Raw genomic sequence first — 24,984 nt, forward strand, 5'->3', positions numbered from 1 at the left:
TTCTCGTTATAGAGATGTGAGAAAGCCAACCTAAAAATGTATTTTTGAAAACAGCACTACACCATTTAGTGTACATAAAAATGAGTTGAGAGACACTACCTTAAGAAAAAAAAAGTGAGCAGATATACATTGAAGTTGAATCTGTTTGTCCTGTTTATTTGGATGTAGGGATTCAAATTGTTACTTTAGAAAATGCTGAGAGCTGCAGTAGGTCTGACATATTTGGCATGAGGTGGCGGAGTGAGGCAATCTGAACATGCTGACCCAAAGTTAATCACTAATCTTCTGAAAATGAGCTGTCGAGCTGTAAGGCAGACCAGTGTCTGATGGGCTCAGTGGATGCCCAGCTCACCCTATTCATGTGAACTCTGATGGAGACAATGCGATAGACACACTTGCTGCCTCAGCACCTGTGTACTCTAAAGCTCTATTCATTGCTATCATATATATATAAGGTACACTACTAGAGCAGGACATGGACATTTGGGAAAACAGTCAGCAGAAGAGGTACAGTGTTTTCCCTCCATCTGACGGTGGGGTTGGCATATCTCTGGATTTCTACTTATTCTTGACCCTGGGATGATGATTTTAATCTGTGCTCTCGGTTTTTTCTATGCTTTGGCTGAAGCCTGTTTTATTACCTTCTGCTGTGGCTGCCCTCCATGGAGGATGGAGCTGATGGAGCTGAAGTGGTACTCAGCGCAGTTGTTTCCTACCAGCCAGTATATGATAATTGGGATCCTCAATTTACGAGCTCCATGCACCACTTTTTAAGGAATTGACTCAGGCCTCACTTATAATTTTATTATTTAGGGATTGTTTTTATGGTTTTTTTTTTAAGTTCTAAAAACATGAGAAATGCGTAATATTGTTTTTTTTAGTAGTGTTAGAGTTTGAACCAAGGAAGCAATGTTAATATGTACAGATTGCATTCATTACATACTGGTCTTAGTCAATGAAAATGTGTTGTGGGTATTATTGTTATCACAATGAAAGTAATCAGATGGTGTATGTAATATTTGGTATTAGGATGATTTTAAAAGGCAAATGGCCAGTGATTGTAAAGATCACTTAAAGCGTATGTCAATCAAAACTTTTTTTTTCTAGTTTTACATGGGAAAAGATGAATATTTGTTGGATATTTAGAAAAAATTACCCTCACTTCCTGTCCTGCTAACACCAGACAGGAAGAGAGGGAAAACCTCTAGACAGACAGAAATAAAAATCTGATAGGGGTTCTAACACTCCCCGATTCTACTGAAGAAAAGCATTTTTATTTCTGTCTGTGACGTTCCCTCACATCCTGTCTGGTAAACCATTGTCAGCAAGAAAAGTAGTGAGGGTAAATCTCTTTGATGGTGCTCTGAATAGCATTAAAACTTTACAATGGTTGTAACCCATCTTTACTTTATCCAAAACTATGAAAAAAAATTTAAGCCTGGACATACACTTTAATGATGGCAGTGGATTGTTGGCTCACCATTACTTCTAGAATTTTGTGTTGGCATATTTGTATTGAGTCAGACTCAATACAAACTTGTGTCCATTACAATGAACACTGACTTTTTTCTTCCTGCTCTTTACTGAAAGTGGATTTACAAAAACAATAATTATGAGGTTAGTGCAAAATCAAAATGAACATCATCTTCAACAAAATCTGATGAGCATTATAGTTAAAGGGGTTGTAAACCTTCGTGTTTTTTCACATTAATGCATCCTATAGCATCCTATATATCCACCTGGCAGTGACCGGCCCCCCAGTCCCCAGTTTTACTTACCTGAGCCCTGGAACTTCATCCGGTGGGGACACACTCTTCCTCTGCCCGGGGTTCTCGGCTCTTGATCGGATAGATTGATAGCAGCACAGCCATTGGTTTCCACTGCTGTCAATCAAACCCAATGACGTGGGTGCCGGGGGCAGGGCCGAGTCATACATTCGGCAGCTATGGATGCGGAATGATGAACTTGGGAGCGCGCCTGCAATGTAACCCCCCGGGTGAGTGCTTCCCACAGGGGGTTATCTGATGTGGGGAGGAACCACATCAGATTGTAATTTTCTGAAATTTAAAATGATAATTTTTTCTAGATTTGGAAAAAGTGGTGAAGTTATAGAAACGCTGTCAATTATTTTTCTGTGACATTCACTTTCTCTCCTGATATTACCGTCTCCTAAAATCTAACATTTTACAGCTGACCTGAAACTGGAGATGAGAGTTCATTTGCAAATGAAGACTCCTGTTCCAGTAAAATGGCAATTTCCCACTTGCTGTGGAGATTTGGAAAAAGTGGTGAAGTTATAGAAACTCTGTCAATTATTTTTCTGTGACTCCATTCACTTTCTCTCCGGATACTCCTTTCTCCTAAAATCTAACATTTTACAGCTGACACTGAAATAGGAGATGAGAGTTCATTTGCAAATGGAGACTCCTGTTCCAGTAAAAATGGCAATTTCCCACTTGCTATGGAGATTTTCCCTTACTTTCTGTTGTATGGGTTGCACAGGAAGTGAGATGAAATGTCTTTAAGGCGTTTAAGGCGGGCATAGATAATAAAAACTAGGCAGAAGTTCTAATCAAAAATTAAAAAGTTGTACTGGAGTTCAACTTTAACTATGTTCATCAAGTTGTAGATTTATTTATAGGAAAGTCCAAAGGGATTGCAGCATAAATTAGATTTATTGTAATTTCAAAGACAATGTGATCTATATTTAAAGTGATTGTAAATGATCACCTTGTAAAACAATCTATATATAAACATTTGTATATAGATATAAAAACACATTATACCTACCTTTATACATTCCCTCTGTCCCTTCTGTTCTTAGCTGTATAAGAGCTGAGGGGGGGGGGGGGGGGGGGGAGTTGAGAAGCAGCAGCACACTGAGCTTCCCAGTGACAGACTGTGCGGGGGAGACATGTCAAGACAAGTCAGATCATTGGAGGAGAACAGGCTGAGTTCCTGGCAAAGCTAGAAAACTGACCACAATGTGCTCTCCTGCTTAGGGGTCAGTTTTTAATAGGAAAGTAGAGGGACACCAGGGATTTCACTCAAAGGAAGCAATACAAAGAACAAGAGACTTTCTAATACAAGTACATGGTATGGGAGGCACATATCAGGAATATGAAATGTTGGGGTAACAAACTTTTTAATACATATTGGCAAATTTTCGTTTATTTGGCTCTTTGGAGGCAAGGCTCTGGTTGCTAGCATTCAGTATATATCCTGCAGGTGCTGTTTACCTTTCTTTGTATATATATATATATATATATATATATATATATATATATATATATATGTGGTATCATCAACTGTAAATTTCCAGTTCAAGCTTGAATTTAAATGGTAAATATGAAATGCAAAATAGTGTCATTTACATTGATAAATGCGGACAAATATACTTTGAATGTTCAAAATCACCTCTTATGTTAAAGTGATTGTAAACCCCATTCATGAAATTTGGTGTAAGCACATATATCTATAGTATTTACTAATCTCTCTCCAAAGCTCTAAGTATTTTTCTCTCTGGTGCTTCTTTCCTCCCTTATCAGCATGAGTCAGTTCTGACAAGTTCTCCGACACATGAGATAACAGTAGCTCAAAATTTATGTCAGGGAGGGAGCTTAGAGGGAGATTAGAAGAGAGCTAATCTATTCAGACTATAGCTCTGCATGTTCATTCGTTCCTCTGTCTATGGGGTGGTGGTCTCTTTCCTTCAATCAGCTCTCACATAGTGTAAGGCCGGTCTCCCCATCCACCCCTATGTACTGCTGAAAGAGCAAGAAAGATTTTTAAAGGGGAAGACAGCAGATATACAAGTAAAACTTATGTAGGGGGATTTGTTTCATCTGAGGCTATTCACTTCACTGAGTATATATGCCACCTTAAAGTAAGAAACTAAGTTTTTTACTTTAAAAAAAAAAATCATAAAAGCATGTTTATAGGATATTATACATTTTTAAAGTTTAATTTAGCATTGATTTCCCCACACAAAAAAAACATCCACTGCTGAGACCTCTTTCATGTACAGTACTAGAATATTCTTTCAGAGTAGCCCTCTAGTTTATTACAACGATAAATGAGCACTGTAGAATAGCATAGGGTGATAGCTAACGCAGTGTTACTGTTTGACATTGGTACAGACATATATTCTGTATGCAAAATAGTATCTTGAATTATACGAATAACAACAGGTTTACATAACATCTATAGGTCAAAGAGAGGCAGAGTCACCCAGCATGGAGACATATTTCATTACTGATGAGAAGACCTTTTGGTCTGAAAATCTCATTAACTGGGTTAACTACAAAGCCTGCTGGACTGGACAGTTTAATTTTCTAGCAACCCCTCATTTGATGTAAAGGTCATAAGCTTGATATTCACAGATGGTTCTCATATCTACGCCCACATCCTCTCAGAGTATCTGAAATGCACTTACAAGACATTTCTTAAACAGATTTCGACGTTTAGCCATTGCTTTAATAGCTACTATTCATCTGGGGTATTTCATTTACTAAATATTTATGTCTTACCATATGAAAAGAGAAAAATATGGCTACAATTTGGTTTAAATATGTTCAAATAATGTTTCCTGCCTGATGTATAATATACTGCAGCTGTAACTATATCACATATTCTCAATATACTTAGAATTTATTACACTAAAAGGGGTTAAATACAAAGTTCTGAAGTGTAAGTAACTCTAACAATAAACTCTTATTTGCTTCCTTTTCATGTTTTAAATATACCATTCTAAAACACTTCCTATCTTAGGGCGACAATGCTGCTCCTCCATAGATACAATAGGGTGAGTCAGTGTTGTCACTCTAGGACATGAAGTGTGTTACTAGCAGGACCACATCTAAAGACTGATGAGCTGCAACATATTATTGAGAAACAGATGCAGCGCTCACTTCAAGGAGCCAGGATAGCCATGTAAGGAATCTGAATAGTCGGTGCTCTGGCTCCAAGTGTCCTCCAAGCATCCAAACAGGATATAGATAGATGAATATCTCACATATCTATGATATTAAAGTCTTTATCTACAGAATAGTGACCCTCAAACACTTACGCATTTCAGCAAATAGCCTTAATCATAGGCTATTTGCCGAAATGCGTGAGCTGTTTTTATTGTCACTATTCTGCAGCTGCAAAATATTACACTTTTTTATTTTTTTTTAGATAGGCTTTAACTTGTGGGGATACATTCTGTATCATAATGCATAGTGAAGAAGCATAGAGGTGTCTTGGTGGAAAAAAAGAGAATTCCTTTTCTTGATTTTATATATTACATTGTATTTATTTCCTCACCAAGCTAGCCAAAAACTTAACCTGGCCCTATACATTACAATCTTAGGATGTATCAACAACTATGTAGTACAAGAACCTACCTAAATGGAAATAGTAGACAGGGCTTCTACTACATGGTTATGGTAAAGGGTATAGATTAGTGATTGCATGATGAGAGTATTACATATTTGTGGCTAGATTTAGAATTACCCTACACCTCATATCTAGATGACCTTTGTCTTGATCATTTATTTACAATACAGTATGTTTAAGTAGCTTTCTTGCCCTGGCTTCAGTTTACTAACCAAAGGGGAAGTTTGCAGAATATGTGCCTCCCAATGAAAGGAATGGAGAGTCATCTATAGGATTACCAGACAGCAAGTGAGCTTAGCTTTAAAAAATATATTCCTAGCTTTTCTATCACCTAAATATTAAATATCTTCTGATAACCTATTGATTATATACAGTATATATTATGTATCTTGCCCATACTACAGCACAAGAAATTGTCAGTTATCTGTTCCTTTATTGTCTTTATGGCATTTGTGCCAAACCATGGTGTTTATTTTATTTATGTTCAGAAAAAAAAAAATACTAAAAAAGGTTTTGTTTTCTATTATTGATTTTGGGGTCAAATATTGCCTATAAATATTTTATGCTTACTATTTGACAGCCATCAGGTGGCAAGTGCAAGTCTGGTACACCAGGGTTTCAGATAACTCATTACTGGTGTGCTATGAAAGACCACCATAACAGGACTTTAGGATGTACCCCTATGAACCTAAACCGAGGCAGGGGTTACTATCACCTATTACATGCTGGGCTTGTATGGTGTGTGGTGGTTGAGATTTTTCTCTCCCAAACCTAGTTGTTTCAGCCTTTGACTGAAAGCGCTGATCAGATGCTGAATGGCAGACCATTTTTGGTCATGCCCTTTTGACAGAAGCCCTTCTGATTGGCTGCCAAACACTCTGACAATATTTGGCCCATACGTATGGCCCTTTAGGATCTATTCACATCAGCCGCTGCTTTGTAACGCAGCACAGCGGTTGGTGTGTGGTGGGGTCCATTGGGAATTAGCACTCTGTACCACACCGCTCTTTTTTATTTTTTAAACAAACTTTATTGAAATATCACTCAAACATTTTATAAAGTTCAACTGGCCTTACGCTGCACTGAGCTGAAAAAAAGTAGTGCAGGCACTGCTATTTTTCAGTGCACTGTTCCTGCACACCACCACAAAACAATAATATGAATCGGGCACACAGGAGACAAGACATTTTGCCTTGTCATGCAGTGGGACTGTGCTGGAATAACCACTAAGCGTAGTCCCACCACATCTGGTGTGAATGGGGCCTTATTCTTCGCAGTCTGGTTCCTTGGTCTGTAGAAGCAGTTAACAATTGCAGAACTAGTGCTGGGCTCACTTCTAAGACAGCCCAGCATGCACTACACACACTAAAGCATGGAAGCACCCAGTATTAAATGTCCAATTGTGAAAAGGGGATTTTGCAAAGAATGATAGTATGTCAACAAAATTTACCAAAAACCTCTGTAGTTTCCCTGTTGGATAGTTGTCAGCTCATCAACACACCGTTAGTTCGCTGGAAAAAAAAAACATGTCTGGCTTTGAGAAAATGGGCTTGATTAACATAGTTACACTGTGTACTATTCCATGTCACTTTTATTTTTAAATAATAGATAATTTGTAACACTAGACTTTTTTTTTTTACTTTACAGGTAAACATGACTGAACCACAGAGTACCCCTGAACAAATGGCAGCTGGCAAGAGCCATGGAGGAATTGGTGGCAACTACAAGGTAAGACAAGTCACTGTTAATGTTTCCTTCAATATGGTAAAACACTGTATTCACATGATAAATGTCAGGGCATCCTATTAAATTGGAACTCCAGAGAAACAGATAAATACATGGTTGACATAAATACGTATCTACGGTTTTACCTGTCAAGGGAGATTTAATTTTTGTCAGCCATACTCCTGATTCACACACCTTTCTGGTTAGTAAGAAACTCTTCCTAGGTCACTTTCCTAGTCATTGGACAGAGGTGATATTGATTCTCCCTTTAATGAAGAGACTGTGCAAGATGGAAAATATATACAATCACAAGATAAGTCGACAAAGTCACAACTCAACTGTGTTTATTTGCCAGTTTGGAGTTGCTAAATTTTACAACATAATTCAACTCATATGTAGTTTAAAGTAAACACAAGGAGGAATTCAACCATTCCAGAATTGTCCAGAGTAATGGCCCGTACACACGATCCGAATATTGTACGACAGATTGTATGACTTTTTCCGCTGCAATCCATTTGGACTTTCCTAGAAATTGAATACGGTAGGTTACTAAAGTCCAAAAAATTCTCGTAAGCGGTATTTTTCGTCTAATTTTTGGATCGTGTGGAAACTGAAATCTTCTGATTGCCTAATCCCCATCTCCAAGAACAACATAAAGCAAAACTTCACTCTCTCAGTCAACATTGACTATTTTTAATCTTCATGCTGCTAGCAGATAGATAGGAAAGTATATTATATTTACTTGTGTTAAACTATTTTTTTACATTTCTTCAGTTACTTCCTGGTTTCCAGGCCTAGAAAAATTATGTCAATCATCCTAGGAGTCTTCAGGAGAGGAGGAGGGGTTACCTTAGCTAAGCACACCCTCCTGCCTGTGTACCTGAGCTAAGGGCAGATGGATTCCAGGAAGTAAGTGCTACATAAATCATGTGCCCTTACTCAATATGGCCACAGCCAGAAATGCTAGAGGGAGTTTTTAAAAGCGATTTCTCAACAAAATAAAGCATGGATACATTGATGGGTATGGCAGTTTGCTCTGAATATTAAAAAAGAATTATAAAAGGTTTTTGGTTTGGGGTGCTCAGATGTAGTGTAGTTCTGCTCTAAAGTGATAATAAACACACCCATGTTTTTTTTTTTAACTCTCTTAGCTATATTGCCAGGTTATGTTGAAATAGCATACTCACCCACACAGAGAAATCAGCATTGTCCCACAGTGATTCACTGTTTCGGTAATATAGCCCAGACTTGGCTCTGCCATCTTGGTCCATTTCAGCTAGCTACCTCTACTTCTAGGTTCCAGCAGCTAGCTCTGGATGACACACTGGACCTGCCCTCTAGCTGCTCTGTGTCCCTAGTCGGGCAGCCTCATGGGAGATGTGACACAAGTATCTCAGTAGGCTGCAGAACCAGGGCACATTATTCTGGCTTAGGCTAGAATGGTGGCATGGCTAGAACAAAAGTAACAAGAAAAAATATATAAACCAAAAAAAAAAACATTTGTGATTTTGAGGGAGAAGAGTGTTGAAAAGTTCCACTTTAAACAAGCATACAAACATTAAAAATATTTGTATTCCAGTTATAGATACAAAAAAACTTTTTTATGTTATCTTTGTCCAATTTGAATTATAGTGTAAATCATACTGATAGTGGAAGGTTATGCACTGAGTGAGGCAGCCTTTACTGCATTTTTGCTATGCTCAATGGAAGATGGAGCGGGAAGTGATTAGAAAGGTAAAAATCATGGTAGCATCCCTATGATGATGGCGTGCTTAGTGGAATAAACAATATTTGAAGACAACCACAAAGAAAAAAAAAGTTGAGTGCGCGAGAGCTCTTATGGTGTACTACCGGTATATAAGTGAGTTTGTGCTCAAAAGAGATACAGAAATCTGAAAACCATAACTTGCATAACAGCTGCAACTTAGGTATAATTGCTAGAACAAGGAGCAGACATGTATCATAAAAAAAAAGCCATTGGAGAAAATAAACGTTTTTACAGTAGTTGTCAGCTACCATAGAACCTGTATATTGGCATTCAGGTACAAGAAACATGCCCGTTGATTCAGGCTTGGAGGTTACCAGTAGGGACAATCAGGGGATTGTGGACAGGAGAAAGCCAGGGACAGTACAGTTGTGGGATTGGGAAACTGGAGTCCAAATGTAGTCATATAAACTTTGGTGCATTGCTTCCTTCCTGTTCTCTAGGCACACTTTTGTAATGCCTAATTTCCTCTGGAATTGCTAGCCTGACCAAAAAGATTATTCAGACATTTAGATAAACTGTTATGTTTTCTGGTTTATTATGCAAAATGTTACTTTGTGATGTCCTTAGGCACACGCTTACAAGTATCTTGTGTAGCATTGGTGTAGAACAGCCTTTCTCAACACAGAGGAACCCCTGAAATAACTTTCCGGTCTCAGGGAACCCCTTGTGGTCAATGGGAAGAATTTCCCCCTTACAGATAGCTAAAAACTCAAAAGTGTTAGTAGGAAATTACTCAGTCAGTGGGAATTTCTCATTGCTCAAGGAACCCCTAGCCACCTCTGGAGAGAAAACCTAGGGTTCCACAGAACCCTGGTTGAGAAACTCTAGTGTAAAATATCTAAAACATTGTTGTGTCTGTGCTGTCCTCTGCACAATCAATAGAACAAGCCGTAGAAAATTATTTACTTCTCTATATAGAATTAGGAAACAAATTGTTAGAGATTGTGGTGTAAACTATGAAAGACACTGTGGTAACTAGGAGATAACCTGGACACCAAAGTTGAGTACAAATTGAAAGTGTATAAAAAAAAGCATTTTTTGGTTTGGATAGGAGTAGGGAAAAGTTAGTACCTCTGCCAAGTTTTTATTGCTGTATGTGTCCCCAATGGGGTAGGCCACCATTTTATTTGCGACCACTGAAAAAGAAATTGAGGGGAAGTCAACATTTTTACAGATGTCACCAGAGCAAGAGGTGAAGTTAAAGCCTAACGCCAGATTTGCTATTACTTTAAATAGTCTGTTTAGGCCAGGCTAGCTCAAACCAATTAACCTACCAGTGTGTCTTTGGAGTATGGGAGGAAACTGAAGTACCTGGACAAAACCCACACAAGCACAGGGAGAGCATGCAAGCTCCATACAGGCAGTGCCATAGTTTGGATTCAAACCAATGACTATACTGCTACCAGACAGAAGTGCTAACTATTACACCACTTACGCAATGGGAACACCAGTTCCAATGACAACTGTTCTACACTTTGTAGAAACAATAACCTGATAGGAGTTTTAACCCTTACCTACTCTATTCTAATCAAAACAAAGATTTAGGTATACATAATAAAACTGACTTTTCTTTGGTAACTGGAATGGTGATGACAGAAAACCTAATTTGTTTGAATGCTAGCATATGTGCGCAAGCACATGCCCTAGCCATTTGGCATAGGGGACCAGTCAAACCTGTTTCACAACAGAAGTCTTTGCATACATTAAGAAATGTCTGTGGTGGATTCATAGCCTTGTCAGGGCACCCTCTGTAACTTGGACAGCTTTAATTATTATTGAGAATATAAACATGCAAACATATGCAAGCTTTCATTGAACTGAAAATGTACCTAGAATTCACCCCAGGACATCCTATGGATGCTACGCAACAGGATTGATTTACTAAAAGCAAATAGGCTATTTACTCTGGAAGGAAGTTGCATTTTGGAAGGTTATTATCTGCAGAGCTTAGCGAATGTGGTAAAATTTCACTTTACAAAGAATATCCAATCAGGGCCAAGGGGAAAAAAAATGCATTTTTTAATTGCATGTGATTGTACGATGAGAATCTTGCAGAATTCACCTTTTTCATTATGCTGGGGGAAATTCCCTTGCAAAGTGATCTGCTTATTTGCCTTTATTAAGTAAACTCCAAAAAGCCTAGAACAAAAAAACGAAGCACAACTGAAGGCTTTTCACATACATGCATACAATGTAACAAGCAAGAAAATGTGTCAGTTGATCCAAAAGTGAATAACTTGCACCATCAACAAACAACACATACACCTGTCGTGAGTGGTTATCTCTCACTCCCCTCAGTGGCCTCCAACTCTCCCACCACCCCACCTTTTTTCTTTCTTTTTCCACCAGTTGGTATCCCCCCAATCTCCCACACATTTCCTTTCTAAATGCAGAACTCACTAGATCCAGGCATTTTCCTGATCCTGATCCCCTTTGGTTAATATACTTATGTTCCATTTTATTTTATTAATACTTGTTTTGTTATAAGTTATAGAAATTAAGTTTCAATGTCTAATAAGCATTTTCTGAATTCAGATATTACTTTTTTTTTTTTTTTGTAGATACTTTTTTTTTGGTATTGTAAAATGTGTTGAATTTCTTCATGAGTATTTTTAGCAGGTAGTCAAATACACAGCAACATCATCCATTCACAGATCAATTCATATGGATCTGTAAATGAAAGACTACAAACTCCATCTTACACCACAGCAGACCTGAGGTGATGCCACTGCACTTGTAGTCTTCTAATCCATTGGTACCTTCTCCAGCTGCATAGCCGAGAGACCATACCTCTGTATGAACTGGAGGCTGGAAGAATAATTCACTTTCCGTTATCCACTGATTGCATTTGCAATGCTTTGCAGGCTCCATTGCAAAAAATAATTAATGCACATTTTTTTCTTTTTCGATATGGGTTGCATTTAATCATTTATAATAATTATTCTATTTATAAATGTTAGCACACAAGATTACAATTTTTTTACGCAAGGTTCACACATATAGGTAATAGGATTCAATTGGAAAAAGTGTGGATATTTTGTGAAAGGTTTATAAATAGACCATATGGGGTTGATTTACTAAAACTGAAGAGTACAAAATCAGCTGCCACTCTGCATAGAAACCAATCAACTTCCATCTTTTTTTTTTTTTTTTTTTGTCAAAGCTTATTTGAACAAGCTGAAGTTAGATGCTGATTGGCTACCACTCAGAACTGCACCAGATTTTGCACTCTCCAGTTTTAGTAAATCACCCTCATTGGGTTACAATATGTTTTTTTTCTGAGATTCTCAGTAATACGTGCAATAAAATGGAGGAAGTGGTTAGGTAAAATCACAACTTCTACTATTTCTAACCTTCTTTAGAATTGTAACATATATTAAAGAGGCCATGGTTGATAAAAATGTTGTAGTTTAGAACTGTTTTTCACATTATTTGTGCACCTTGTAACTTTTTTTTACATTAATCAGCATTTTTTCTTGGTCTATATTATATTGTTTTAGTATTAGATGGGTTAAAATCCTGCTAGGTTTTTTGTTGCTGTCTGTATTCAATTGATGATGTTTTCCTTAACTTCCCTGCTCGGGGACACCACAGGAAGTAGAAGAAAAACTCTTCAAAAGGAGGTCTATTCCCCACTTAAATAAGTGCCATTAAGTGAAGATTTCCCCTCTATTCCTATTTCAGTCACAACTGAAAAAGTTTGGAGGATTTTCCATGACTCTGTCCAGATGACAATTATCAGCAGGACTTAAAAAATAGTGACACAGGCAGCAAAAAAATAAATAAAAAGAGATATTCTAATCCTTGCCTACTAGCCCTAGTAGGTTTGCATATATGTTATATGTAAAAAGGAAAAAAAAACAATAAGGGAGCCCCCAAAGCTGCATAACCCATAAGTATACAAAAAACACAGGAAATTTCCCCAGGGGTTTTGCATATATGTTATAGTCCATGGCAGATAATAATTGATTTGATTGGATATGTGTATCTTCAAAATAAAATTTGCATGTTGCTCCCCCTTATAAAAAGTTAATATGCTATGCAGACCTTAGCTGCATTTAATACAGTAGTTTCATTTCCCATGGACTGCCCATTATCATGTACTTTTTTCACATCTATGTCCTCTCCAGGCTCCAAATGTTTATTAAGAAAACATACATTGTCTTTAAATAGCTATCAAAAGCAATGTCAGTTCCAAGAGCTTGCGCAAAGCATGTTTATCTTTTTTACAAGCAGATGGGACTGAATGGGGCATAGAAATGAAAAACTGTGATTGGGAACATGCAGTTTTGTGTAGTTTAAGCTGGGGCTGGGGCCAAATGAAAAATGTTACATTACCCTACAAACCAACAAATATATAATGGGCCATCGAGCCTCAATTTTAAGAAATGAAGATAATGAAGCTATGCTCAGAATGTCAAAACCTGCCACTGGATCAGACCAAGTTTGCACTCTTCCCATTAAGTTGTTCACATATTGTCTTGTGAGTAAATTCCAGACAGAACAAAACATATTACCTGGGTATCTGGATCATAAATCCTTTATATCCTTTATATCCATCCAGCGTTGGCCAAGAATAAAAGGTGTTTTCACTTTCCAGGGGCAAGCAAGCACGTCACTGACATCAATAAGCATGACGTGTTTTGAAACTTATATACATATTACTTTTATTTGAACATATAAAACATGATATGTTGGTTATATTTGGACTCTGTTGGTTTATATATCCAGTAGTAGGATCTCCCTATGATAGTATATTCTGACCTCAGTAAAATCATTGTGAAGACAGGCAGGGTAATATCTTTGCTCCTGCTTTATTTTCTAAAGCGAGAGTGATGTATCCTTGTACAGCTGTAGCAGATGGTAAGAGCTGGCATCTCGGTTACAGAGATCTCATTACTACACCCTCTATCTCACCCAAGCAAAGAAAAAAAAGCTATTTCTGTTTTATTTTCCTTCAGATCACACTCTTTGAGTTCGAAAATTTCCAGGGTAAGAAGTGTGAGCTCACTGGGGAGTGCCAGAACTTATCAGAGAAAGGACTTGAGAAAGTTGGATCCATCCAGGTGGAATCTGGACCGTGAGTAGATTATTATCATACAGGATTGCAAAGTGCTTTACAAAATAAAGGGATTCAATACACTTAAAATACAAATCTATACAAGAGGATTAGGAGGGCTTTGCTCATGAGAGCTTACAATCTAAGTGGTCATACTGTGATGAACCGGACGCAGAAAACATTAACCAAACATTGCACTGTAGCATTGATCTAGTAAATAGAGGATGAAAGAATTCATCTTACATTTCCTAATGTCACCCTGCAGCCAATCTGATATATGAGGTGTACTTGTAACAGTGCTACTGACCTTTCAAGCCACCATCTCTGTCTGTTTGCTATGAACTCCAAACACTCATCTAATTAATCATTTATATAAGGTTTTCTGAGGTGTTTTACTGTGTACATTCACACCATTGCCTTATCTGGATATAATCAACAAGCCACACAAAGACATTGGTGGCATTTTATGAAGGGTTCATTGACCCCCACTAGTATAATTTTGGGTGGTGGAATAAAAATGCCAGGAGGCAATCCTTATGAACCGAAGAAATATATAGAAACCCCTGTGATCATAGTGTCTCTTGTAATAGCCCTGGACCCCAGTAATTTAATTGCATTACAAAGCAATTACCCATCCAAGGACCTCTTACAGATTTGTCAGGAATATGAATTCTATGACCCTAGTGCGTAAATCAGAAGCTATGTGTCTTTGGTTCTTAGGTAGTAATAGATCAGTACAGAGCTGTATGCGTTACCACGAATCACAATGCATTAAGTCATTGTTTTGACAGTTAAATTAGTCGTATATTTCTCCTTGTGCTGGGTCTTGACTTTTTATAAACGTAGTGTTGCTTTTGGTTGTAAATATCTATGTCATCTGTGTTTACTGGAAAAGGGTTTATGGCAGGACATAATTAATAACTAAACTGGTAGAGCTAATGGCTGTGTATAGTCAAGGCTATTTAAAGTATAAATATTCATACGTACATCAGCTGGGCTCTTTGCCAGATCACATTATGGTTGTGAATGAAAAGTACCCTGTTTCTGATGGAATAAAAAAAAAAAACGGGGCTCCTAAGCTCATACGTGTGCCCTAAAGCCATAGTGGGTGTTCACACTATTAGGACTGAAGAGTCTGTTCTTTTTAATTAGACAATTTGGTAAGAACACTGTGATAAGATCAGGATCATTTACTGGCATCCATAAAATGCACTCTGAATTTAAATTCTCATACTTGCATTTTGCTTTAGAGGAGCCAAATATGTATCTTTTAAATAAATAAAGACCCAGATCAGTTGATTAAAAAGGGTACTGGTAAGCAGTATGAGATAACCATTGTTCCATATGTCATGTTACTCAGTCTTAAAGTATTGCAATCTGTCATTTTCGAGATATTGTTAATTACCACAGATAGAAAGGTGTTTCGTGGATATTGACACACCAGTAGTGTTCACAGCATGAGCATAAATTATTTTATATAACACATGTTTATAAAGAGTAGGGTAGACAGGACATAAATAAAAGCCAAACTGGTAAAACAAATGATTTTGGACTTAAAGCATTTGTTACCTCAACACTTCATATTCCTGGTATGTGACTGCTGTACCATGTACTTGTATGATAAAGTATCCTGTATCGTTTGTATTGCTCCCTTTATGTGAAACCCCTGGTGTTCCTGCCAGTCCCTCTGATTTCCTAATAAAAACTGACCACACTAAGCAGGAGAACACACTGTAGTCAGTTCTCTAGCTATGCTGGGAACTCAGTGTGCTCTCCTCCAATTATCTTGTCCTCCGCTCCACAGCCATTCACTAGAAAGCTCAGTATGCTGCTGCTTCCCCCCCCCCCCCCCCCCCCCCCCAGCTTTGATGCAGCGGAGAATGGAGGGAATGTGATCACCTTTAAAAAAAGGCAAAAGGGTATTTATAATATTTATAATGTTTCTTTTTATATCTATACAAAAATGTTTTGCCTTTGATTTCTATTTTAAACTGAATGGGCTGTTTTTCAAGGTGATCGTTTACAATCACTTTAAGGTATTCAAGGTTGTTTTGAAGGGCACCAGTTTTTAAAAAATGTACATCTCATGAATCAAATGTCACCACCACCATTGAGAATGACAGGAAGGGAAACATCTGCTCATTTTCTGTAGTGCTGGGACTGACGCAATTTATCATGAAACTCAGCTAATGGATTGTGGTGACACATTAACAGCTAACATGTCACTCCACTTGTCTCATTTAGAAGAGGGAAACTTTGGCCAGGTCACATAGAAAATCTCAAGAACCTCTTCTGACACTGAAAGTGCTCATTACCACTTCTTAGGGCAGGGGTGCCCAACCAGTGACCCGGGGGCCACATGTGGCCCACGGAGCCCTCTGATGTGGCCCTTGACCTCCTGCTCTGAGATAGAATAGAAAGAATACTGTTATTAAAGGTCAGTTTATTACTAAAATCACAGTGTATATATGGGCATATCTTTTCTGCAGTGGTTACTGGGCTGTTTTCAAACTGATCCCCAGGTGCAGAGCAGTTTACCTGCGGGTTACCTGCACTGCGCCATAGACTTCTATTATTACCTGTGAGTTTGGTGAGCTTTCTGAAAGTGCACCAAACCTGCAGACTATAATAGAAGTCTGCTGCAAACTGCAGGAAAGCCAAAGGTACACTGTATTGCACATGTGGGTAAACCACAGCGCCTGAGTGTGAAAGCACCCTTGGACCCCTTTCACAGGGGCAGTCTGACAGTCCGACCAATTGGAGCCTTCATTCACCTTTAAGTAGTGGCAGACATAAACCGACTTGTGCTCTACCTCCAATGCGATCCGCTAAAAAAGTATTGTGGGCTGCGTCTGTGTCCGCTCTGCGGATGCAGAGTGGACACGCACATGCCATCCACTCGCTCGGCTCATTGTGGCCCGTGACCAATTACCAAGTCGCTTAAGTGGCCCTTGCTCTTCTAAGGGTTGGGCACCCCTGTCCTAGTGATAACCCTAAACAGTTTGATCTTTACCCAAGCAATACATTGGGTGGTGGGACATTATCGGCATCCAAAGTAAAGTGCATGCAAATACTAGCAATGAACTTCTCTGAATTGCTGACTTTTGGTCTTATAAATATTCAGTTGGAATCTTTAATTATATCTATTCAATAAACTGCACTGTATTAAAATGTGTGTTCTTGGGGTTAGATACTATAAAAGGCATTAGCTAATGTAGTGCTTTCCTTGCACAACACTGCATAGGGTATGACTTTAACAAGGAGCTATGTGTCACTACTTACATAAACCTAGAATATATAATCATTTTGTTTCTCCTCTGGCTGTAGATGGCTCAGCTTTGAACGTCAAGCATTTGGTGGGGAACAGTTTGTCCTGGAGAAGGGCGACTATCCACGATGGGACACCTGGTCTAACAGCCACAGAAGTGACTATGTGATGTCCATCCGTCCCTTGAACATTGTGAGTTTGGTAATAAAGTTCTGTTTAAGGGAACACTGTACTGTAGTTAAAACAAGAAATGGAGGTAACTGGCGTAAAACACACTTTGATCATGCACAATGGAAGCCCTATGAGTTAGCACATGTTTTCATGGGCAACATGAAGAGAAAACAGTCAATCAAACAGGCTATAAAATGTCCATGAGTCCAATTTGTGGCTAATGGTGGCAGCTGTCCTTAGAGATAAGCCAACTTGATGAAAACAAGTAAAAAAAATAAACCAGGAAGACCACCTGAGTGTAGTATTAGAATGAACAGATTTAATCGCAAGGTTAAAAACATTCACAGTAACAAAGTAGAAAACAGGCTCATCTGGTGCATGGAGGAGGGCTCTCCGTTCCACCCCATGGATATCACGCTGCACACACAAAACACAGTGGACACTGGTGCTGTGAAGAAGCTGGTAGGCATCCAGAGAGGACCGGAGGCGGGGAGGCAGCCAGGATAAACACAGGATGAATCACTCTAATGGACAGGCTATGTGCTCTGAGCTCCAGCTCCTTCTAAAGGCCTGGGGCTGTAGAGCTCTAACAATCTATTTATAATGGAGTGGTGGCTGTGGGACTACTATAGCCAGCAAGTCCATAAATAGCAAGCAGCAATATCATGGCAGCAAATAACAGTTAGAAACATAAGATAACAAGTGGTATGGAATAGTATACTAATATGGAAAAATAAAACAGCATATTAAGAAGTATATATATATATATATATATATATATATAAATTGTATATATAAAAAAGCATATATAAAAAAATATATAAAAAATATAGCAAAAAAAAAAAAATTTGAGGATAAAAACAGTTTTTAACAGTAATGAACTTTTTTTGTATTTTGGACCACAGTTGTTATATACAAGATATTTTTCTCATATAAATATGTGCCCAAAAAAACAAACATAGGCTTATAAACATAAATAAGAATCTACCATGGCCATATGTGTGAGATGTTACATTGTACTTACAGTGACTAAGTAGAAGAAACCCCCAGACTATATGTCGTTAACTGAATTAGGGACCTTAAGGGTCCACTAGAAAGAAGAAAATGTAAATATATGAGGGGGTAAACTGTAAGCAAAAGAGTAATATAATATATAAAGAAACATAGGTTAGAAACGTGAACAAATGCCGGGAGTGGGTAATATGTAGAATAACTCAGAGCAAGGAATGAACCTCAATTTCTTCATTTAACCTTCTGGGGGCGTGAGGGTACTCAGGGAATAAATCCAGAAGGTTTTGCATTGGCACAGGAATTTAAAACGCTCGGCCAGGAGGAAAGTGCCAAGGACTGCCACCTTGCAATTAAATCTGTTCATTCTAATACTACACTCAGGTGGTGCTTCCTGGTTTGTCTTTTTTCTTTTTTACTGTAGTTAAAGAAGTGCATAATAACTTTACATAGTAAATGTTAATTAAAAGGAAAGCATAACTTAAAGATAAAGTAAACCCTGATGTGTCTTCCTTCCTTTTTTTTTTTGTGCTCTGCAAAGTAAAAGCAAAATGGGCTAGTATGCATTGCATACAAAGTTTATCTTAAGTAATATTGTGTTCCCTGTAATACAAGCAGTGCTGGGAGCATCTGCCCACATTGCTTTTCTGTTTATATTTCTACTCCCAGGAATAGGAGAATTTAGGTGAGATAAACATCCATGTTCGTAAAAGGTGTGTAGGAAAAGGCAGTCAGATAGTGTCCACACATTTCAAGTTTTTATGGAAATCTTTAGGCTGCTATTTTTTTTTGTTTTAAATTATCAAATGTATTAATAACCTTACTAATCCAAAATCTTTACTAATATATATATATATATATATATATATATATATATATATATATTACATTTTTTTATTTATTTTTTACAGGATAGTGCTGACCACAAAATCCACCTTTTTGAGAATGCAGGCTACAATGGAAGAAAAATGGAGATTGTGGATGACGATGTACCCAGTCTGTGGGCTCATGGCTTCCAGGACCGTGTAGCCAGCATTAAAGTTCTCAATGGAACGTAAGAACATTTAATTCTTGTATTCTGTTACTCACTAAAAATATAATTCACTCACATTTTGTGGTTAACAAATTAAAATACACATTACACAACTTATTGTGCACAGAATCAAAATCTATTCAGGCTTGTTTGTGAATAAATGGATAGAAAAAAAGTGTTACACAAGGAAAACAAATTAAATGTTTACACCTATACTTCTGTACTTAGAAATATACAGTTCACCTGTGCCCAGATTATGGACATTAAACAATTTATATATTCTTACCAAGCAGTAAAAGGGCTTTTGCCGCCCACCCACTAGGGTTGCCCTTTTCTTCAAGTCAAACCCGAACACTTCAGCGTCACACAGCAATTTTTTTTCATAGTATGCATAGATAAACTATGCATAGATGTTGCTATTAAATAACATTTCTAATCATATGAAGTTAATCACAAAAGACCCCCTTTACATCAGAGTCCACAGAGTTCCCCTTTACATCAGAGTCCACAGAGTTCCCCTTTTACATCTGAATCTGAAGAGTTCCCCTTTTACATCTGAACTCGCAGAGGTCCCTTTCACTGTAAGGGTGGGCTCTGCAAACTCTAAAGTAAAGGAGAACTATAGGGAGTCTAACAAAAGGGATGCTCTGGTGTATGGAGAGGATGCTCTGATGTGGCCTCTGGTGTAAAGGGGAGCACTGATGTAATGAGTGCTCTGAGATCCCTGATTTACCTTAGCATACTCACTTAGAGGCAGGAGATAGAAGGGGGGAGACTTCAGTCACAGACAGGGATGAATAGTGAGCACACTCACCCCTTGGCAGTCAGCATCTTTCATCCAGATGTATCTGAGGCTGCTGGGCTTCAAATATCCCACCCCCACTTTCCTTTTCTGAGGTACAGTGCTGGGGATTGGAGTGTGGTCAGACAAAGAGGGGTAGGGGCAGGAGAAAGAGGTGCAAATTGAGCCCTCTCTCCTTTCCCATCTGTGCGTGTGTTTGGGGGGGGGGGGGGGAATTGTTAGTGCTGGCCTTACGCAGTGTGAAAAAGAGTGTAACAGACACTCTCAGCTTAGACAACTGCAACCAGCCACCCTGCTGGAAATCCATAGTCCGGTCTGAATAAGGTGTCCGGGTCTCAGACAGTCTGAAACCCGGATCCATGATTCCAAGCCCAAACTATCCAGTTGAATCCCGAACAGGTGACTACCCACAGTACATTTAGTGCGAACGGGCGGCAGGTGCAGGCTAGGTAATGTAACTGGTCATTGCCGTTGAACCTCCGAGTTTGTGGTGTGCATGTACACACCCCCCTGTTGACTTTTGCTGTCATCAGATACAGCACAAGTTTGTTAGCAGGTTACAGCCAATGCTTATGGCTGTATACCTGCTGATCGGCTGTGGCCAGTCACAGCATAGTGTTTCTGTGTTTACAAACAGACGGTGATCTGGCTGTTTTTTCTCCCTGAAATCTCTGAGTTCAGGGAGAAATAGTAGCCAGATCTGTGAGTAAGGAAGCACACATTAAACTTGTTAGGCACACAGGTAACCCCTTGATTACACCTTGATGATAACCCCTTACCAAGCAGTGTCTTTAGTAGTGTCAGTGTACAGCAGGGCTTTTATTCCCAGAGAATAGGTGCAGGAACTCCCCCTTTCCGAGTCACCCTTTTTCTCCACCCTTACCTACTTCTGAGCACCATTCCTTGGCCCCACCCCCTATCCACCTCCCAGTACTGCCCTTTTAGAGAATACCTAACCACATATCATTTTGTGGTGCTAAGTAATTTGTATGGAATTTGGTAATGATAACAAGAAAAGCAGTAAGATAGATCCCCTGCAGCCAGTAACAATAGAGCCCCCACTGGCAACAATAGATCCCCTAACGAAAATGGACCACCCGCAACAAAACGTTCCACCCAAGCAATAATAGACTCCAGGCAGCAACAATAGATCTTCCCACAGCCAGAATCAATAGACTATTCATCAGAAAGCAACCATGGATCCCTCCCTTAACAGTAGATTTCTTCTAGCAACAACTGACCCCCCAGCAATATAAGAATCACCCTCATAGACCTCCTCAGCAACAATAGTCCTCCCTGCAAAAAAGATCCCATCCAGCTAGAAGAAATCCCCCAGCACCTCTTGCAGCACACCTCAGCACCTCCTGCCATTACATATAGTCAGTCCTGGAGGTGCAAGCACTGCATTCCCCCCTGTTTCCACTGAAAAAAATGCCCTGGTGTACAGTATTATCAATGATCACTGTATTGGTGTCACTAGCGATGTCAGTGTCAGTTAGCATCCCTTCCAGCCAGTGGCAATTAGCACCAGATTGGCCCGCCACACTATCACAGTCACACTATAAGTCTCTGATCACTGCCATGACTAGTATAGTGTCTGTGTTTTTGGGGACACTAGTATGGTTCTGATCGTGAACAAGATTCGTACAGTTTGGATTTTACCAAGGACATGTAACAGAATACATTTTGCCCTACATGAAGAAATGTCATTTTATTTGAATATGTTTTATAACAGAAAATATTGGGTTTTTTTTTCCACACATTTTTGGGGTTTTTTCGTTTCAAATACCACTAAAAGAAATCTTTATTTGTGTGAAAAAAATTATATAAATGTAATTTGCATACCCTTTTGCATGACTAAACAATTGCCAGTTAAAGTATCACAGTGCTGAGTAGCAAAAAATGCCCTGGTCATAAAGGTGGTAAAAGCTTCTGGGGGGTCAAGTGGTTAAAACAAGACCTCACTCACGTTTCTAGCTGCTTGTAGTGTGAAGTAATTAACTTTCCGAGAACCTGGATAACTGCAGGGTAGCAGGGACACATTTGACTGTGGCTGACATGACGGTAGTCAGTATTATGGCTAGGAGTGACTTCTAAAGACTTAGAAAATGTGATGCTGCACACCAGACATGCTGCAAAAGTTATGTAGAAAAAAAGAATCTATCTAGTCTGGTTTTAAGGCTGCTGATAATAATCAAAGTAGGTGTTACTGTGTAATTCATTTTGTATATTGGTGAACATAACACATACCTCCCAACATTTTGAGATGGGACTGAGGGACACCTACTAGCAAACGTATGTAGGCATAGAACACACGCCCCCTGCCACACCCCCTCAAAGGAGAACTAACCGAAAAAAAGTTAATTAAATCCACAAGGGCTTTTTTTTACCACTACTATTCTTTTATATTGGCTTTTAAAATGTATAAATGCAGCAATTTAGAAATTGGACAAAGGGGTTAGCACTGGGAAACACTTTTTGAAAGATAAAAAGTGCATTTTATATACAACTATATAGATTAGACCAAAATGAGGGACAAATGAGGAGGATTGAGGGACAGAGGGTCATTGCTCCAAATCAGGGACAGTCCCTCCAAATCAGGGACAGTTGGGAACTGTGCATAACGTATGTAAAACAAGGTGGTAATTTTGCCGTTTGTGTATTGCTTGAAAACAACATAAGCTGACATTTGCCTTTCATCCTGTGTGTTATTTATTTCAGATGGGTAGGTTATGAATACCCTGGCTACAGAGGTCGTCAGTATGTCTTTGAGAAGAATGAATACAGACACTGGAATGACTGGGAAGCCAACCAGCCTCAGATTCAGTCCGTTCGCCGTATTCGTGATATGCAGTGGCACAAGCGTGGATGCTTTGCTCCTACCCCTGTGGCTGCAGCTGCTGCTGCCCCCGCTCCAGCCCCCGCCAGTAGCTGAAGGAGAACAAAGCAAGCTCACCAGATGCCACCCTCTTCTGCTGACAAGCACGGCAAGAAGAGACGCATTATATGATTTTAAAACTTGATAACGTCTCTTTAATGTGTCAGTCTGTAATCTTAAATAAAGATTACTGCATCACTAAATCCTGTTGTTGGGTGCTATTCTGTTGCCATGTTTTTTCTTTTTAAACAGACAATGAAGACAATGAAGATATAAAATTAGACTAAAAGCTGGCCATACACCAGTAGAATTCAATTTGAAAATGTTCCTTTTGGAAATGTTTGTTTGATTTTCTAATTGTTAGTGAGGTCAAATTGACGAATAATTTTAACTGTAGTGATGAAAAAATGAAAAGGAGCAGGGTGGATTTTTTTCTCGGAGTACAATTCTAGCTGTAATAATATGCATGTTCTAGGGACGAAAGAAACCTGTCCAATACAACTGGGATTCCACTTAAAGTAGAACTATAGGCAAAACAATTTTTTTTTCATTGTGGATAGAGCAAGAGAAGGTTTGGTCAGTGTCCCATTGTGGAGATATCCCTTAGCCAAAAGGAAGTGAGAGGACATCCCTGAAAATTAGGGGATTCCTTGGAGACCCCCAGGTCACCAGAACTAGTGTCTCCATTGGGAGATTTCCTCTCTACTACTTTTCTGGGGACAACCCAAAATTTGGGATATTCTTTTACTTTCACTTTCAATGATAATGGTAAACATGACAAATAGAGAGGGGGAATCTCCGTAACGGGGACACAGACGGCAATAAAAACTGACAGGTGTTCTAATCCCTCTTGATTTTGTCCAAAAGTAAAAAAAAATGTTTTGCCTTTAGTTATGCTTTAAGTATGGGGTCTGGATTAAGCTCTTTTGAATGAAATTTTGAATGAAATTAATTGGCTCAATGATGGCTAAATTTAATGATTTTTCCGAATTTTTTCTACAAAGTTTGGAAGGAAATTGTACTATTTTTGCGTTCAGCACAAATGGAAATATAAAACCCTGCATAAACAAAACCACTTTGCTTTTAGGAATGATAGGAAACTATTTAGGCCTTGTGCACACAGGGTGTTTAGACCCTGTGCGTAACACTCCGGCGTTTAAGTGCAGGTGGAAGGCACTGCCCAGCCTTTAAAACTCAATGAGAGGCTGGAAGTTGCTCCAGCTGAATGAGGCTGGATGATGTACCAAGTGGTACTAGCACATAGGCCGTATGTGTCCAGAGACAAATGCTCGGAACGCAGACTGCTTGAAATGAAATGATATTGACTAAGTTGCTGTGGGCAGCAAGAATTGTTCCCGTTAGCACAGTTTTTCCATATTACCCCCAGTGTAAGCTCATCTCTTTCTGCTTTGTCCCTGTGTTCAAATTTATTCAGGTGATGGAGGGGGTGTATCTACTGATGAATTCTACACTGAACACAATGCCTTATTTACTAACACCTACATCTCTTTTCAAATTAAATTTTATAGAAGAATACATTAAATATGGATGTGCTAAACACTATTATCAGGAGCAGTTACAATTGTAACTTGAGATGGAGAAAGTGTAGAAAGTGCAAACCATAGACTAGGCTAAAGGATCTCCATGATAAATTCCAGGAATAAGTCTATAATTGGGAAAAGTAAATAAAATATTGTATTCCTTTTTGTTTCCTTCATTCCAATTTGAGGTGGATCTTCTCATCTGAATACACCGTTGATGGACACGTCTCATAATTCTTCAAATACGTCCTTATAGATATATTTAAGTATAGCTGTAGCAAGGTCTTAGGTCTCCTTCGGTCTAATGAGAACCTCCAGGGACAGAGACATCCTTCTGTATGTAGTGGGTTGT

General features: G+C 38.7%; 1 protein-coding gene across 1 annotated transcript; it reads left to right on the forward strand.

Annotated features, from left to right (window-relative positions):
• The first annotated feature begins 359 nt into the window (after positions 1-359).
• Positions 360-23,294, forward strand: CRYBB3 (crystallin beta B3). The gene is made up of 6 exons (XM_077461356.1): positions 360-507; positions 7,027-7,107; positions 13,834-13,952; positions 17,259-17,391; positions 19,290-19,432; positions 22,935-23,294. Exons 2-6 carry the CDS (start codon positions 7,033-7,035, stop codon positions 23,146-23,148), a joined length of 684 nt encoding a protein of 227 aa, XP_077317482.1. The 5' UTR covers positions 360-507; positions 7,027-7,032; the 3' UTR covers positions 23,149-23,294.
• Positions 23,295-24,984: the final 1,690 nt, after the last annotated feature.

This window comes from Lithobates pipiens, unplaced genomic scaffold (assembly GCF_037356315.1).
Source record: "Lithobates pipiens isolate NorthernLeopardFrog02 unplaced genomic scaffold, aLitPip1_a1.2 Scaffold_3, whole genome shotgun sequence".
Taxonomy (NCBI): Eukaryota; Metazoa; Chordata; class Amphibia; order Anura; family Ranidae; genus Lithobates; species Lithobates pipiens.

Excerpts from the sequence above, each read along its gene's own strand:
- CRYBB3 (XM_077461356.1), top strand. The coding sequence starts at position 7,033 with ATGACTGAACCACAGAGTACCCCTGAACAAATGGCAGCTGGCAAGAGC. Across the intron at positions 17,392-19,289 it reads CCATCCGTCCCTTGAACATT|GATAGTGCTGACCACAAAAT; the intron begins GTGAGTTTGGTA and ends TATTTTTTACAG. Across the intron at positions 19,433-22,934 it reads ATTAAAGTTCTCAATGGAAC|ATGGGTAGGTTATGAATACC; the intron begins GTAAGAACATTT and ends TATTTATTTCAG.